Source organism: Lonchura striata, chromosome 6, assembly GCF_046129695.1.
Source record: "Lonchura striata isolate bLonStr1 chromosome 6, bLonStr1.mat, whole genome shotgun sequence".
Taxonomy (NCBI): Eukaryota; Metazoa; Chordata; class Aves; order Passeriformes; family Estrildidae; genus Lonchura; species Lonchura striata.
The window spans coordinates 31131213-31148651 of record NC_134608.1 but is presented as its reverse complement, the minus strand read 5'-3'; the positions used below and the strand labels follow the sequence as shown (position 1 = coordinate 31148651).

The 17439-nt window shown below is 37.8% G+C and overlaps 1 protein-coding gene across 4 annotated transcripts in view; it reads right to left on the bottom strand.

The window, feature by feature from the left end:
* Nucleotides 1-473: 473 nt before the first annotated feature.
* SCG5 (secretogranin V) overlaps nt 474-17439 on the bottom strand; it is a 28280-nt gene continuing 11314 nt past the window's right edge. For all 4 annotated transcript variants that reach the window (XM_021539283.2, XM_021539285.2, XM_021539286.3 and 1 more), the window contains exons 3-6: nt 15422-15571; nt 11965-12077; nt 7212-7265; nt 474-3581 (exon numbers count right to left, since the gene is read on the bottom strand). In XM_021539283.2, the coding sequence (XP_021394958.2) occupies nt 3486-3581; nt 7212-7265; nt 11965-12077; nt 15422-15571 (413 nt within the window). In that variant the 3' untranslated portion in view covers nt 474-3485. The remainder of the gene's footprint in view (nt 3582-7211; nt 7266-11964; nt 12078-15421; nt 15572-17439) is intronic.

The window sequence follows — 17439 nt, the reverse complement described above, 5'->3', positions numbered from 1 at the left end:
CCCTTCCCTCGTTTAATAGATAAGATGGGCTTCATCACATTTTGATAAAATAAGCTTCAGGTCAGCTTTACTTGCAATCCTGGAAATGACTCTCAGAACTCCGACATCAGAGAACTACTACGCAGCTTTGGATTGCCCCCGAGCTGCTGCATAGATAGCAGCATGGTTTTATTGCATTTGTGCAATTATTGCATTTATTGCAAATGTGCCAGTATTTAGAAGTATATCTCCATTTCCTGTCCTTAGCAATTCACTAAGCACATTTATATTATTGTCTTCTGTGAGTTAACCTCATTATATTATTTACTAATGAGATTATAATCAGACTGTATTATGTTTTAAAAAGTGTATTAATATGTGGGTATGCACATGCACCCCAAGAGTAAGTTTTGTGTCACAAATCAAATACTCTTATCAGTTACATAGTGGTTTTTTATGAGTAATAAATATTTCTTTACCAAACAAAACCAATGTTTCAGGGCAATACACTTTATTTTGTATAGCTTCCTTCAAGCACATTGTGTTTCTAATGCGTTAGAGGTAATTAACACACTTTCAGTTTTTAAAATATTCTAAAAGGTTTTAATTTGATGAAAATTCTAAACAACAGTATCAATATACATGCTCCTTAATTCACATGCATCATGAAGGTAAAAGGGCAATTACACATGAGCAGCTGTTTACATTCTTGTAAATACTGGTTTGGTGAACTCTGAGTCAGGCGAGATAGTTGGTATCTTTTGTTCATTGATTCTGAAAGACCACCACTGATTATTCTGTTTGAAAAACTACATATGGATGTTTGGACTGTTGTTGGAACAGTAGGAGGGACAAGGATTTTTGCTTGTTGGTTTTTTGGTTGGTGTTGTTTTTTTGGGTTCTTTTTTGTTTTGTTTTGTTTTGGGGTTTTTCTGGGTTTTTTTTTTTTTTTTGTTGTTGTTTTTTTGGGGGTTTTTTGTTTTTTTTTATCTATAAGGGACTAGCCAATTCCAGCTCTACCATGAAACTGCAATTAGAATAATGAATCTCATTATCATAGTGCAATAGCTATATTTTATTAAAATTTCACAATAGTGCTGCAGTCTTCCTGGTGAAACACTCAAGCTGCCTGATGAACGCAGCAGACAGCTGCTCAACACCACACACTTGACTTGCCCCAGCAGACAGTTCCTGTAAGACGCGTAATTGTTTTGTGCAAAGATGTTCCTTCTTTGCTTGTATTTAAGGATAAAACCAGGTCTGAATTGTGATATTTTTCCTCTGCCTGCACTGTGTAGATCTATCATACACAGATGGGCAACTTCTCTGGTGGCATGCAGTCCGCAGGCAGCCTGCCAGGTATCCCTGTTCTGGCCAGTCTGCAGTGCTGGATTTCACATCCCAACACAGGGTTGGAGTGACCTGGAGTGCTTCACAAAATAACATGTGGGATTATTGATACCATTAAGCAAGCAATGCTTCTTTGCCCTTCCCTTTTCAAGCCCCCTGTTTACTGTACAGACATTTTATTATGCACTTGTCCTTATAAAGAGTTTAAAAAATGAAATAAATTGCCACCACGATGGCTTCATTTTTGTGATTCAAATGGATTTTACTGGACTATAAGGACAGAATGTAACTAACTCAGATTACTTCAGAAGTACCAATGGAACACGCAAGGATCTGAAGAAACACCAAAGTTTGGAGGCAGTCTAGCCACCAAATGCCTAGAAGCCTTGTAGCTCCATCAGTGGCTGGCAGCAGGGTTAGCTGGAAGGAATCACCATTTCACACACTCTGGGCCACTGGGCATCAGTAGATTTTAATGTCAGATTTATGCCATGATATATATAGACTCTTTGTTAGTTTCGGAGCAACCTTTGTAGCTGTGAAGCTTTCAATACCTGTGTGAAGACTAAGCAGGAGTGCAGAGTGCATAAAAAGAGTAAGCTTAAGATGCAGAGAATATAAGTTCTGTCACATGAATGGCTAGACTGCTCCTGTTCCGGCCACTGGAAACCAAAGGAGCTCTGTGAGTCATCGAAATTCCTCATTTTTGTGTCTTATGTGAGTATTAAACCCCACTTTATGACATACTATTCATTTTTCTCTTCAAGATTTTTTTTTTAAAGGAAGTATGATGAAAGACATAGTCTGTTCCAAAATATTAGAATTTTGCAATCTACCATATATGGCATGAGAGGGCCAATTCTCTACATACATAATTTATTACAATTAACTAAGTGGTGGGACAAAAAAAAGCAAATGCCAACGACGGTTTTATTTGTGCTATCCTGTTAATTTTATATAGTTAGGAACCTTAATTTCTTATTTGTTTCTTTTTTCTAAGAGGTCATCATTATTTCCCTGTATCTTTCTACAGGATGGGGAAGGAAACTACTTTTTTCCCCCCACAACTTCCCTGCTATTATTTGTAGTATCAGCTGTAAGCTAATGCTGTTTTCTATAATTCCAGTGGTCCATTCACATGGTTTGAAATATTCAGGTGTGTTCCCATCTTTCAGAAAGGAAGAACTCTGGAATATAAAGTTCTTCAGTCTCCTAGGGGCAAAAAGGCCATTTAAGCTTCCCAGAACAACTTCAAGAGCAATGATAGATACAAGTGGTATTAGAGTAGCATATTTTTTCAGAAGATCAACTGTAATGACCTTCACATCCTGGATTTAGATTCAGAGGTTGTTGACACAACCTTATTAATACAGACAAATGTCTTCATCTTTACTCATAATTCAACAACACTATAATGCACTATAATGCTGCAGTTACTAAGACAAAGAACAGCAGGGCAAATTAATTTTCACGTAACACTTCCATTGATAAGGAAGATGTTCAAGTGTTCAAGAAAGCTGTGGGCATGGAACGATTAAAACTAACAGAAAAATATTTCAGTGAATACAGTCAAAAACAGTTCTGTAATTTTTAAATGTGCACAGCAATAACAGAGACAAACGAGCCTCTGAAATATTTTGGAAAATGTCACTTTGCAAACCTTGTAGATTGCTTAAATGTTTATTAAAATGGACCAAAAGCCAAAATTATCTGCGTAAAATAAATACTTTGTCTTTGCTAAGTAACAATATTTGTGAACAAAACATAAAACTATAATTTTCATGTGTCAAACATAGTAACATTTAAGATTAAATGTTGGAGTCAAACTTGGCTTTTTTTTTTTCATCTTCCTATTTACAAGTTTCTCATTAAGACCAGTTACCTCACATTAGCTATCAAAAATTACTAACATTTTTGCTCAGTGACTAAAATAAAAACAACAGAAATGTCTTTTTACCATAACTTAACAAAGAGCAGAACCATACTTTTATCATCTAGGAGAACATGATGTTATAAATACAGCTGTTTTTCATCTACAATTATATAAATAATAAGCATGCAGCCATTCACAAGGATTTTAATAGATGATTATATATAAGCAATATTGTGATCTAGAGGAGGACGGCATGAGTTTTTATCTTTCATTTTTATTGTACTTATTTAGGACCTTCGTCTTCATCTGAAAATTGTGGAACAGACTTCTTTGCTACAACATTATCCAGTCGCTGTCCTTGAAGATAGGGGTTCACACTCTGAAAAAATTTAAAATTATTTAAACTTATTAGAAACAGGGAAGCAGATAAACAGTAACTAGAATTAGTGAACATATCTATGTATTTCTTATCTGTCAGATATTTACAGTCTTAGAAAAAAACTGCTTCCAGGGATTAATTAAATCTAGAAGTCAACCAGTGTTTTGTTTCTATTTTTTTTTTTTTTTTTTTTTGCGCAAAAATTTAATTCAGTCCAGTGGAAGGAATACAAGTGAAGGAGGACTATCAGGAATATAGAATAATCTCAATTAAACATTACCTTCTTGCTTCACTCCTCCTTTCCTCAACTCAGCAGAGAAACAACAGCAATTCTAACTCCCTAATTCTTGAGGCAGGACAGAACTTGTTAGAGAAGTACAAGTAAACTTTAGCTTAAATCACTAGTCCCTAATGGACATTGTGCTGGGATACAAATTAGGGACCACAATTCCAGTTTGACCAAAGCCTCTTGTTCAGCCTGTCTCCTCTCCAGGAAACCCCTCCTTGCTTCCTCTCTTGATGCTGAGATAAAAAACTGCTGGCAAAGAAGCAGAGCCAAACAAGGTTTTGGCATAGAAAATGGCTCTCACAGCACTGCCAGAACAAGGGAATGCTGGAAAGAAGATTCCTGGAGAGGGTTGAACTTCACTTTGCACCATGCAAGCAGCACAACGTGAGGCTGAAGATGAACAGATCCTGTCTCAAAACTGCTTGGAGATCGTAGATGGAGTAACATAGAAAGCCTGTGCTTGAATTTGATCTATACCAGTGGAGTCAAATGTATTTATTGTATTGCAAGGTGGCAAGCAGTTAAGTGGGGCTTCAGTATTAAGTATCATTTACACCTGCTTTCTGGCCTGTTCCAGTGTCAGTGTAAGCAAAATTCAAGTGTATATTGTCTCCTTCACACAGATACAGTCAAAAATTCTAGCATGAAGGATTTTGATGCTAATAAAAACTGTTTGCCTAAGCACAAACTTCAGAGGAATGCACATTTTCCAGTATTGCCTGATTCTTGTCAGGCTGTGTGTCACAGAAATTACTCTTCTTGATACATTTCCGTGCTTCTCTCATCAAAACTTAATAATTAAAAAAAAAAAGAGCATTCATAATAGGCATGAAATATTTATTTTCAGCTATCCCAAGTATTTGTCAGATCTCTGGAAAATATTTCGGGTTTATCTGTCTTCAAGTTTAAGCCCTTGGGTTTCTCCAGATTTGTGGATGCTATCATTATTACTTAGTCATAGCACAGAGCAGCCCTTTTGCCTACTTCTGTTGGGTTTTGGGTTTTGCCTGTTGCAAGTGAAAACATTAAAATATTAAGAACCAAAACTGAATGTGGAAAAATCTTTGAAAATAAACTAACTCCAATGCTTTAAATTGTTAGAAATAAGACATATGTAAATGATTTGTTTGTGTTTGTTTAAAGAAGTTCTGTTTAATGTTAATTTAGTGAAATTCAACCGTTGCATAAACTTCTAGGAATTATTTGAAGATTCCAAGGAAGATTAATTGGTCTTTTTTTTTTTGGAATGGTACTCGCTTACTACATTTTGAAATAAAGTTGAAGAGAATGAGACTACATAAAATTTTGAAGCCTTCTTAATCAACAAAAGAAAACACAAAATATAAAGCAAAATACTTTTTGCTGATTTCACTAAAATACATTTAGCCCTATGCAGCTGTGTACAACTCAAAGCAATGCAAGCCCCCGAGCACCTTTGTACACTGCTCTGAGCCCACGGCAACTTAGCGATCCCAGAAGTGGTCCTGACACTTCTGGACAGGGCTGTTTGCAAGCACAGCAATTTAAAAAAGGGGAGAACTGCTAGTTGAAATTAGATGTCACTGTAAACCTCCTTGTCTGGCAGTGCAAGTGCTGCAGAGAAGCGGACACAGCAGGAAATGGTGAGTACATGCCTTTGCCATACACACCGATATGTGTCAGCAGGCTTGCACTTGCACACATGAACTTATGAACAGGGACATGTGCTTAGAAGATGTGGTTTTCTAGACTTCAGTGGTGCCTCTGTGACTGTTCCACTACAGTCCTGGAGAGACACAGCAGGGTCACCACGTACACTGTTACACAGGACTTGTTTTAACCTCAGATGGGGAAGTTCAGATGCAAAAAAAATTAATGTGTTGCCAGATCCCAAAACTATGTCTGTGCAGAAAGGCATGGAGGAGTGGCAGAGAACACAAAAGGCAGGAGAGGAATCCAGTGGACTTCTTGATTTCTAGAAAAACACACTCTGCTGCTGACAGTTCTAGGTTACTCTTCTGCTGATAAAGTGGAGATTCTGAATTGTTCATTAAATCATTACAGTATTACCCTAAAATAATTTAAATTCTAATGAATTTAGCATTAAGTGACATGTTGGTTCTAGGAGGATAAGTCTGCTGTAAAGAAATTCACCTTTAAAATTCTGGGCTACCCCTGGCCACATAATTGTCAAGTATCTCCAGCTAGTACTTGTTTTGTGTCCAGTTATGTCAGTCAGCTCAAAGAAAGAAAATGTTCTTTTTTCCTTTTTTCCCTCATGTATATGTTGCATGAATTCCACTTTAACATGCTGTTCTAGCTATTAATAAATATTCTGCTGAACTATTTCCAGAGTAAATTCTACTTACTTAAAAATTGAAGTCAGGTGACTACCCTTTTTTACTCTTCAACTAACAAACACAAAAATCAAATATAAGCATGAAGCAGATACTAAGCTCAGGTCAGATCATTCATTTATGGTTGAAGTGCCAACTGCCAGTGATGTCTGAATCAAGAAAAAATCAACTCATCTTCTCCCTTTCTAGCAAAGACTGAAAGTTTGTGAGTTAATAAATAAATAAATCATCTTCGCTTATGCTTGTTATTTTAAATTATATTTACTTAATTTACAATATAAACTGTGCTGTCATATTTTGAAAAGCTACTTGCTGGCAGAGAGCTAAACTTTTCCTTTTTGTAAAAATAATACACCAGCAGCAAAGCTAAAGACGTCAACTTTTCTTGAAACTGATTTTTTCTTTTTTAATAAAAGACAGGCTGACTACCAAAAAAGAGGGACTAATGAGGCAGACTGTGCAGAATCTCTCTATGAGGGTTGCCTTTCTTGTTACAGGAGCAGAACAGTGAAAACCTTTTAATCTTTGTCTTTCAAACAAGTGGGACACAGAGATAGGAGTTTCATCTAAAGTAGATCAGATAAAGAACCACCTCTAGTGTTATTTACACCCAAAAATATATTCACACACAAAGATAGTGGTAATCAAATTTACTAATATTTTTAGTAGGAAATTTCAAATTCTCTTTTAGAGCTATTTAAATAATTTTAAATGGTTTTAAGCAAATAGGATCAATTTTAAAAGACAGACAATATGAGGTTTTATAATGGTCTACACTTCAGTGTATCTTCTGAAGTTAAGAGTCTATTTTGAAAAATAAGTCTTGTACTCAGTATTCAGTCCTGAAGCTAGCTATAGCATTTTATCACAGAGAGTTCCTGACTTCACACATCATCTAAAATATAATACAAATACATTAGACTATCTCTTCATTTCAACAATATGGTTTTAATTTTTGTTAGGTTTCTAGATTATATAGGGGCTGTGAAATATTCTGATAGTTACCCTCTTTCTTCTTTTTGGACCACCGTTGATTTTCTCAAAGAGTAAACTCTTGCTCTGGAAAGGAAAAAAAAAAACCAACACAGCCATCAAATCCATTACACTTCTCTTTTAAAATACTACTTCTTCTATTAAATATTATCAAGTCTAGAGTGTGTAGTTTTATGGGAGAAGCAAACCACAAATAAATATTTGTGTATTCCTGCTAAGATTTGCAGTTCTTCAGAAGCAGTCACAGCCTTATCTATAATTTAAAAGCCAGTAATTTTCCACTATGTTATCCTCCATGTTCAGGCAATAACTGCTTCAAGCATGTGCTGTATAGTCTGGATGTTCCCCATCACGTGATACATGGTATAAATACATGGTATAAAATATATGTGTGCGTATATATATATATATATATATTTTTTTTTTTTTTAAAGAAAAGGCAGAAGGAAAAATAAAAATAAGAATGTGAGGGAGAGGGAGCAGGAGTCTTGCCTTTGGTATATCTTTTCATACATTTGAGGTGACACAAGAACAGGAGCAAAAAAAAGTTGCTTTACAAGGGATTTTCTAATTCCTTTTAAAAACAGAAATAGGCATCATTCCTACTGTTTTGTTGTCTTTGCTTATTCCCTTCCAGATATCAACACTTTCCAGTGCAAAGTTCTGCTGAAAGGCGTTCAGCGCCAACTCTTCCTTTGTTTAAGTAGTGCCCTCAATAAAGCTTCTAAAAACCATTTGGTCTATAATATTTTTTAATGGCAAACCTTTTAAAAACTGCCAGAAACATCTTGGCAGAAGAGAAAGTTATGATGATGAGAAAAGAAAATGAAAAAAAAAAACCAACACAAAAAACCCCCTCTGACCATAGTTTACATAAGTGCATCCACATATTGTTGTATTTCTTATGAGTAGTGAATTCTAATAAAGTCTGGAATAACACACACATGTTCAACACATTTTGTTTCAATTCTGTGTTATGAAGAAAACCAAAACCAAACCCTAACCTGAAAATGGAAGGAGAGAAGAATTATATGTATAAAAGCAGAAGACTATATAAACAAGGCCATTAATTCTGCTATAAACAACTGACCTAACATTGATTATATAAATAGAAAGTGTAATTCTAGCACGAGACAAATTCACCAAACACGTCTAAGTCTCTCTGCAGCCTTGATATGAGAAAAAACAAACATTTTCAAGTGTTACAATGAAATCTGCCAAAATTGTCTGTTTTGTACTTCTTGTGTCCATTAAACCTCAAATTCACAAGGCCTATCTCATGTCCAACCTCAGTTATTTTGTCTGAGCTGTTCCAAAAGGGAACAGAGATGAAGTTGGCCAAGGGGGACATTCTTGGCTAGTCGTTTATGCAAGCTCACTTCAGGAAAACTTAAATTTAACATTTTAAAGAAACTCAAGGATGCGTGAATTATTCTACTTAAAAAACAAAGCACCATCAAGGCTTCTCTTTGTAAAGTATTTGACCTTGTACTTTCATGAGAGGAAAAAGGGTGTTTCTGAAATAAAACTAATTGTATGTACTACTAGAGCTAGCATTTCTGTCATTCTGAAAAATTCCTTACAATTGAAGTGCCCCTGCTCAAGGAAACTACTTTTTGTTTAGTCTCACTGTAGCATTATATGGAGTACAAAGCAAATATGGTTGTGGAGCATGAGCTAAGAACATATTGGTATGATAATAGCAATCCTGAAAATATGTTCCACTGCGTAATGGCCTGACCTCATCAGCCACCAAAATCTGCCCATGGAGTGTTCATGCTTCACTGAGAGGTTGTTAAGGGTGAAGACACAGAGTTTTCTTCAGTTAAACAGACACCTCTTTAACCTTCAGTTAAAGATACATATAGAGACATGCTGCATGTGCTTTTCTACTTTTTCCTCACTCCTGGAATTTCCTTTGCATCCTCTTGGCTACTTGGATTAGAGTTGGGACTTAGGGGGGAAAAAATCAGAACTTAAATAATAAAATATGTAAGAGGTTTTTTCATTTGATTGTAAATCATATATTGTAAATTATCTTTGTGCAAGTGTTTCTGGATGCCAACAACACTTCTTCAAACCATCCAAAGAGCCAATCTGCAAGATGCAAGAAAGGCACACTCAGAAAGTGTCTGAGTCCTATAAGGAAAAGTCTAAACTGGAGAAAAAACTCTGAAATCTTAGAAACTATAGTTGTACACCCGATAGAAAACTCCAAATTCACTAATCCTACTATTTCCACTGTCCCCTCTATGTTTTCCCCATATGAGGGGAGAGGAGGGGAGTATAAGCCATGGATCTCACTCTATAAACACAGTCTGTTCCTGAGATTTCTCACAGGCCAGTATATTGATTTAGGGGGAGTTGTCTCAAAGACAAAAAAATTCTTCCCCTTTCTTCCCACTCCTAACCCAGTATATATTTATTATGATTTATATATTTGCATCTGCAGATGTATTAGCAGTGTTTAATATTTAGCATCTACATAACCATACACTTTGCTGCATAAGGCAGCTTCTAGACTTGCTTGACCTTTATAAAATGTGTGTTATTCACAGGATACTGCAGAGGTCCCACAGCTTTGCAAGCATGACAGTCTGTCACCAAAACAAGCCAACCAAATTGTTTCTGTCCCAGTAAGACAAGCAGGTCCTCTTTTTCTGACCTGCTAATATAATCTGAGTTTTTCTGTGGTTACACTAAGGAATGCATGTTGGCTCCTGGAAAGGACCAGTCACTGGGAACTGTAACTTCCTCAACCACACAGTGGTAGGAAAAGGCTGGGGAGAAGCTTCCCCAAGAGCTGGGAGCACATGCCAGCCTCCATGGCTCTAGCAGACACTGGCTGCAGGAGCTGCAGCTGGTGATGACAGCCTGATGCCCACTCAGCTGGCAAGAGCTGGTGGAAATACAGTCTGTGAGCACACAGCCATCACTGCCCCTGGGCATCTGGTCCTAGGCTCTTCAACAGGAGAAGCAGGAAAAAAACTGTTGTGGACAGAGGGAATTTTAGGTGCTGGGGGCAGTGGGAGGGTGAGGATGCTCAGTTACCCACTAGGCAGCCCACAGCCACCTGTGTTGGTCATTTACAACTTAATGCAGACAATGGTGAGTGCCCTAAGACAGCTGATCTACTTCAGCTCTGCTTTATAAGCAAACAGCTAATTTGTAGAGTGGTTGCCTGTTTTTTCCAAAGAATTAAAAACAATAACTCCAGCCACAAAAAGATACCACTGTATTTGTATTTTTACCATGTGGTAATATGCAATTAGGAGATGATCAGGGTTGTTCTCCTGGATCTCAGCAGAGTATTTGCTCATGCACATGACCAGCTGTTTCATCTCTAATTAAAAAGATCTGGAGTTGGCTAAGCTTCAGCTAGATATGATTACTGTTTAGTACCTAAAAGTGTTTTAATCCATACATGAGCAGCTTTTTCTCCTGAATTAGTAGTGATGGATGGAAATACAAAAAAAAGCCCAGGATTCACTAATGATTTACTATCATTTATTAAGTATATATGTTGCTGATGACAACACAGTATGTATGCTTGATTCTGAAATATTGCTATAGGCCAAAGATTTACAGAAGTGCCTTTGTAGTCTTCAGAATGGTATTATGGAAGTAAAGTAGTCATGAATAATAAGAAAACTAACAGCCTTATCTGGCATAAATAAGAGTGCTCACCATCTGGTGTTTTTTAAATTAAAACCTTTGATGGTAATTACTTAGCATGCAACAAGTTTCCAAAATTTGGATTTTTGGCATGATTCTCTCCAGAAATTTAGCACTCGCATAAGTAATTAAGACTATAAATCTTACACTGGTTTGATTATGGACATGAATCATTGTCTCAAAATTACAGCAGAAGAGACTGCCAAACATGTCCATTTATCGATATATGCTTACAGAGCACTGGTTTAGTGCAATCTTAAGTCAAGTGTTATAACAATGTAAAATGAGATTTCATTATTTGCTCTACAAGCATAAATTATGATCATGGTTATTGTTTTCCTGGCGCCTGAAAATGGATTTGGGATTGGACATTTTAACTGATGTAATCCAAGATTAAGTGGCAGAGCTTTCTTTGGAGCCTCTAGCCTGCAGAAAGAGTCTAGCTGCAGTTATTAAAGTCCTTGTATGCTCAAAGCAAGATTTTTGCCCTTAGTGTAGCTCACTGTGTTTATTGTAAGTGATGTATCAAATAGGTTTTCAATAGGATACAGCACATAACCTGATTAGAGGAAGAAGCAGCATCAAGTCTTCCAGAATCCTTAAAGTGGGAAGAACTCCTTAAGACAATCCTTGTGTGATCCTATATTTTTAAGGTGTTTTAAGTTGCTGAACTCTATCTGTATTCTCTTTCTTTTTTTTTTTTATATATGTAGCTGAACAGAGAATAGTCACTAAACCTGGATATACTTTCAGATTATGGCCATTTTATGTTTTGAAATCTTAAGATCTGCATTAATTTTGGCTACATGTTCACCATAGTTTGAAATGTGGTTTTTTGCACTTGCCAAGCTGTCACGCTTTGGGACAGGCAAACAGAAGAAGGAATTCTATTTTCTGTTTTTGTGGGATGTTTGTCAATCACAAGCACTATTTCTATTTTTCAGGGTAAAACTTTTTGAGAAGTTTCCCTTAGGGTGATAATTTTTCCAGCATTAAGGATGATATTGTCCTCATGGTTTCATAGTGTCCCACATGGCAGACAATACCCAGCTTCACATGCAATAAAAATAAGCAAGAAGTATGTACTCACCCACTTGCCCCTGTTGGGATAGTCATGCTCTGGATCAAAAAGGTGTTGGTGCAGTTGGTATTCCCTGCTGAACTCTGCTGTGTCTGGGGTGTTTTCTAGACACCCATCATCAACTGCAAAAGAAAGCATTGAGTGCTTAGTAGCTTTGAAGTACACAGTATGTGCCACATTAGTCAGCAAACTTCTTAAATGCAATAATGCAATTTAAAAAGCATAAAGAACTGGATTACTACAAAATACCAGGTTTTTTTTTCTTTTGAAAAAAATTTGTCAGAATGTATTTATTTAAAAAAAATGCTCACAACTTAATGAAAACTGAAGGAGTTTAGTTTCTAAGCTCTTTCTCTCCTTTATGTTTTTCTTTTGATTATTGCACTTGATTTTACCTAGAATTGCATCCTCTTCTGATTTAGAAGAATTATTACTTTCTCTTTTAAATGCTCACAAGTCATTTTAGAAATTGGTATGGTGATACTTTTGAAGGTCATGGTAGAACAGTGCTGTGAGCAAAGAGAATTTCTTTCACTGAGTAGCTCTTCCTGGAACTCCATTTCTGGTTTGCTACTTTGTTCAAACTGGCTGAAAATCATTTCTGCATCATACGATCTCATAAAAATGCTATGTAAGAGAAGTTTTATGATGAAAACATTTCTGTAGGTTGGTAACTAATCTGATTGGTCCAGAAACCTCCTTTAACCACAATGGATGGTTTTGTAGACAGTGCCACATCAAGATAATATCCTTTTAAAAATCAACTTAGGGTCTTTTTACCAAAATAAGTAATCTTTAGCTTAAACAAAGGTTCAGTAACTTGAGGCCAGAGTAGTTTTTTGGATAGAGTCTGCTCCTGGAGCTCCCACTGCTTAGCCAGCACAGGGAGTTTGCAGTCCAAGTTCCTCTCAGACATACCCAAGGAGATCCTACCAGCCAGGGCATGATGCTGGGCATTGAAACAGCTGCATCTGCCAGAACACAAGCACTCCAGAGCACACACCTGTGGACTTTCCCTTCTGTCCTTGTGTGTCATCATGTAAAAAGATTTTCAGATGGATTATCATCTTTTTCTCTCAGATGTGGGGAACAATACAGACTTGACTTAAAACTGAGTCGATTCAATGACCTGAGGAGGTTATTTTTAGTTCAACAGATCCAGCTTTCTCTCTTTTCTTGTTGGGATTGGGAAAAAATTAAATTGCCAATAGAAAACAGGGGAAAGGTCTTCATACCGCTAAGTAACTCAGAAACTATTAAAGCATATAGAAATCATTTCAGTCTCATCAGAGGCAAGGTTGTATCAAGAGAGAAACAGATGACAACAGAAGTGTGGTACACCTCAGAGCATTTGTGTCTTTTGGTAAAAAACACAAAGGGCAGCCGGACACATGGGTGTCCTCTATGACTGCTAATCCAAAAGTCTTCAACTCAAATGCTCTGGGCTTATGTATTCCTGCTTGGAACGTGCATATGTAGACAGTGACTGGAAAAATTGTTTTCCATTAAGCAAATCCACAGACCTGATTGAGGAAGGCCTCTGGTAATTTGTATGCATAATACAGTCACCACTTGAATTTCCATTTAAGGCTCTGAAAAACATTTTACTCTAATCCTAGCAGATACTATCTTCACTCACAGCATACCTGTGACAGAGCCATTTATCTGAGCAGGCAGCACTTCCCTGCAAATTCCCTCTGTACAGATCTGACTGTATTAGCTTAGCTAACAACTTTTATTTCACCTAAGACAGAAAAACTGAAGGGATTTTCAAAGGCATTTCCCTGGATGCCATGTTTTTAATTTATTTATCTAATCATGAACAGAAGTCTAACGGGCAAGCACAGAAGATAGAAAGTTCACATGTGTGTGTGAGAAAATCTAAACCCATCATTTTCAACTTGTCAGACTACAGCTATAGTGAACAAATTGGAAGATGAGGTATTACTCCAGAAGAGATGAAGGCATCATCACCAAATGGGCTGTAATAGAAAACAGTAAGGGAGGACTAGTTGAAATTTTGTCAAATTTTTGAATGAAATGCAAAAACACTTCACAGTGAAAAAAACTTTTCATAACAAATATTATTTTTTATTAATTCTAAGCTAGTTAGAACATTTTAAATAAGAATACTGACAACTGTTCTGCATTATCCAAATAACATAAAAGAAGACTAAACAGAAAACATTCTGAAAGTATCTCTTAGCTCACAAATAAAAAATGAGAGAAAAATAGAGCTCTCATTCCCAGTTCCAGGTCCCAAGGCAGCCAATGGGTGTTTTACTACTGCTTTCAGTACTGGAAGTCATTCCTTGGCTCAAGTGACAGGAATGAGATCCATTCTCTCAGGGTATGTGCACATCATGCACATGCTGCTTTAGGGACCCTTGGGCACCATCCCCACCTGCCTCGGAGCCTGGGGACACCCCGTGTGTCCCAGCACCGCTCGGGCTCCCCCAGGCTGTGCCACCCCGCTGCCAGAACCAGCCTGCCTGCACTGCCTGCACCGCCTGCATTGCCTGCACCGCCTGCACTGCCTGCACCGCCTGCACCACCCACACTGCCTGTACTGCCTGCACCACCCGCACTGCCTGCACTGCCTGCACCACCTGTACTGCCTGCATTGCCTGCACCGCCTGCACCGCCTGCACTGCCTGCACCGCCTGTACTGCCTGCATTGCCTGCACCGCCTGCACCACCCGCACTGCCTGCACTGCCTGCACCGCCTGAACTGCCTGCACCGCCTGCACCGCCTGCACCGCCTGCACTGCCTGCACCGCCTGCACCGCCTGCATTGCCTGCACCACCCACACTGCCTGTACTGCCTGCACCACCCGCACTGCCTGCACTGCCTGCATTGCCTGCATTGCCTGCACCACCCGCACTGCCTGCACCACCTGTACTGCCTGCACCGCCTGTACCGCCTGCACTGCCTGCACTGCCATGGGGCACAGCCATGCAGCTCACAATTTCTTGGCACAGATTCACCCTCAGTGAGCTGTAGAGACGCATGGATTGGAGCCAAGGTATCTTAAATATTGACTCATGGTCTGGGTTGGAGATCAGGGCAGACAGCTTCATTCCTCTTGGCACAATGAAAGTCTCTAAAATAAGGGTAAATCTCATCTGTACAGAATAACTTTTTTCAGGGGCCAGCTTAAAAATTAACTCCCTTGGGAACATGATGCTCTCATAAATCTGACTATCTTCTACTCTGAGATCAAGATGATTTCTTCCACCTTCTCCCACATCATACAGCAATATAGGATATGCACATATTCTTAAAAAACATATATAATAAAGAAGCTCATCTGAAACACTAAAACACCCAATTTCTCAACAGTTCTTTTCCTGGGGTGTAGAATGAAAAAAAAAATCCCCTCATTTCTTATCACAGGCTGTACAGTGCTGAAAGATAGGAAGATGTACAGTGAACACGGAGGTACAAAGGGTACAGCTGAATTACCTGTTTTTCCAATAGGGCAGGGATTTGGAGGGTCAGGATATCCTTGATCTTCACTGAAATCCTTTGGTACATTATCTCCTGTCAGCTCAGCCACGATGTTTGGGATATTGCCATAAGGACCCAAGTGCTGGAGACCCTCATGCGCACCACCTAGCAAAGACAATTTATGCACAATTGTTTCACAAGATTAAAAGCATAAGTACTTTAGCTGGTAAAGTAATCTACACTTCAATTTAAAACATAAACTCTCTCTCTACTTATATAATTGTTTTGGAGACAAATCTAAGTTTAGATTTCAAGCATCTCTTTTAGAAACATAACCATGTTACCTAAATCCAGTAACTTAGATAATTAAAAATTAAACTAGGAAACACAATCAGCCACATATTATTAGTCTTAGGGTTGGTTTTTTTTTTCCTTATCTATGAAAGTTTTAGGCAAGAAAAAATGAAACCTATACATCTGAAGCACAATCATCTTCAGTCACTGATCCTATGGCAACTAACATTGTTCATAGTTACTGCCATAGTTCATTATGGCAACTAACAATAGAAGATGTGGCAAGACAGCATCATGGCAGGAAGACAATGTTAATGACACTGTAGAAAGAAATACTACCTGCACAGCCTAGAAATACATTAATAAATAAAGTCCCAAAGGGGCTTAAGATATTAAGGTCCTTAGGGACCCCAGGGTGTTCTAGCAAATTTGGTTGTGTACACTTAGAAAAAATATTTTTAAATGAAACCAATTCTTAAATGTAAATTTGCATTTCCTGTTGTAATGATGAAAAGTGGTGAAGAATCCCTGTTGTTGAATTCTTGTTCATATATATGTCCACAGTAGTCAGTGTGTTACAAAGCATCCCAGGCAGTGACTTCACACTTTTACATACAAGATTGTGTTTTCCCTGTGGGACCCAGAGCAACATCGCTGCAGGGTTACAGCAGCAGTGTGCAGCAGGTTTTGTGACCGAGTGGCAGAGGACACAGTGATGGGCCTGCTGTGTTGGGCAACTGCACCCCAAACTGCTCTGCTGTGGCCACCTCACACACACCTCAGCCTGCTTTTGATAAGTAAGGTCTTCCACTGAAGGTCTGGGAACCAAGCTCAGGCCACTCTCTCTCTCTGTGCCTCTCTACAAATAATTATCTGTCCCAGATCTTTTATGCACGCATTACTGGCCAAATGCATCCACAGGCTAAACCCCAGCTGCTTGTGGAGTTTTTAAAATACTATTGTACACTATTCTTTTAAATTTCAGACATAAAACATTAGTTTCAGGCATGTTCTTTTTCCCTGACAAAGACAGCCACCACACACACTGCAGCAATGGAGATGGTTATGTGACAGCAAAGTAATTTTTTTAAGCCCTATATAAGGAGGGATAACAACATGCAGTCAACATACAAATTCTACTAACAATGAATTGAGAGGAAAAGGAATTTGAACAATTGGAAAATATGAGTTAAAGAGTGAACGCAAACACAACTGCTTGGGTAAATAGCAAAACTGCCATGTTATCACCAAATATTCTTATTTAAATTTTATTTATTATACATAGATCCAGAAGATGTGAATAAAGTCTCTGAACATGAAAGTTCCTCCAAAAGAATCATTCAAGTACTCCCGTCCCAAATTACAAATAAATATTACCAGCCTAAGTCATCTTTTATACAGCCAAACATTGTGACCTAATTTAATCACTTGCAAAAATTGCTAACAGAAGGCACTCAAATACAAAATTCAAATTTTGTATTCATTTCTACATTGAGAAGTGGCAGTTGAGGCAAATTTTGCAAATTAATTTTGCAGATGACCAGTTGGATGTTGGCATTATAGTAAAGCAAATCAGTCTATAAGCACATCTATTTCCATTTTATTTGCACAATGGACTAAAATCTAATCAATGTGCTAATTTTGCCCCTCAAGTACAAGTCTCTTATTCTGTAATGCAGTGTTGCAGGAAAGATTTACAGATATGTAACAAAACATAAAACTACCCCTATTAAAAAACT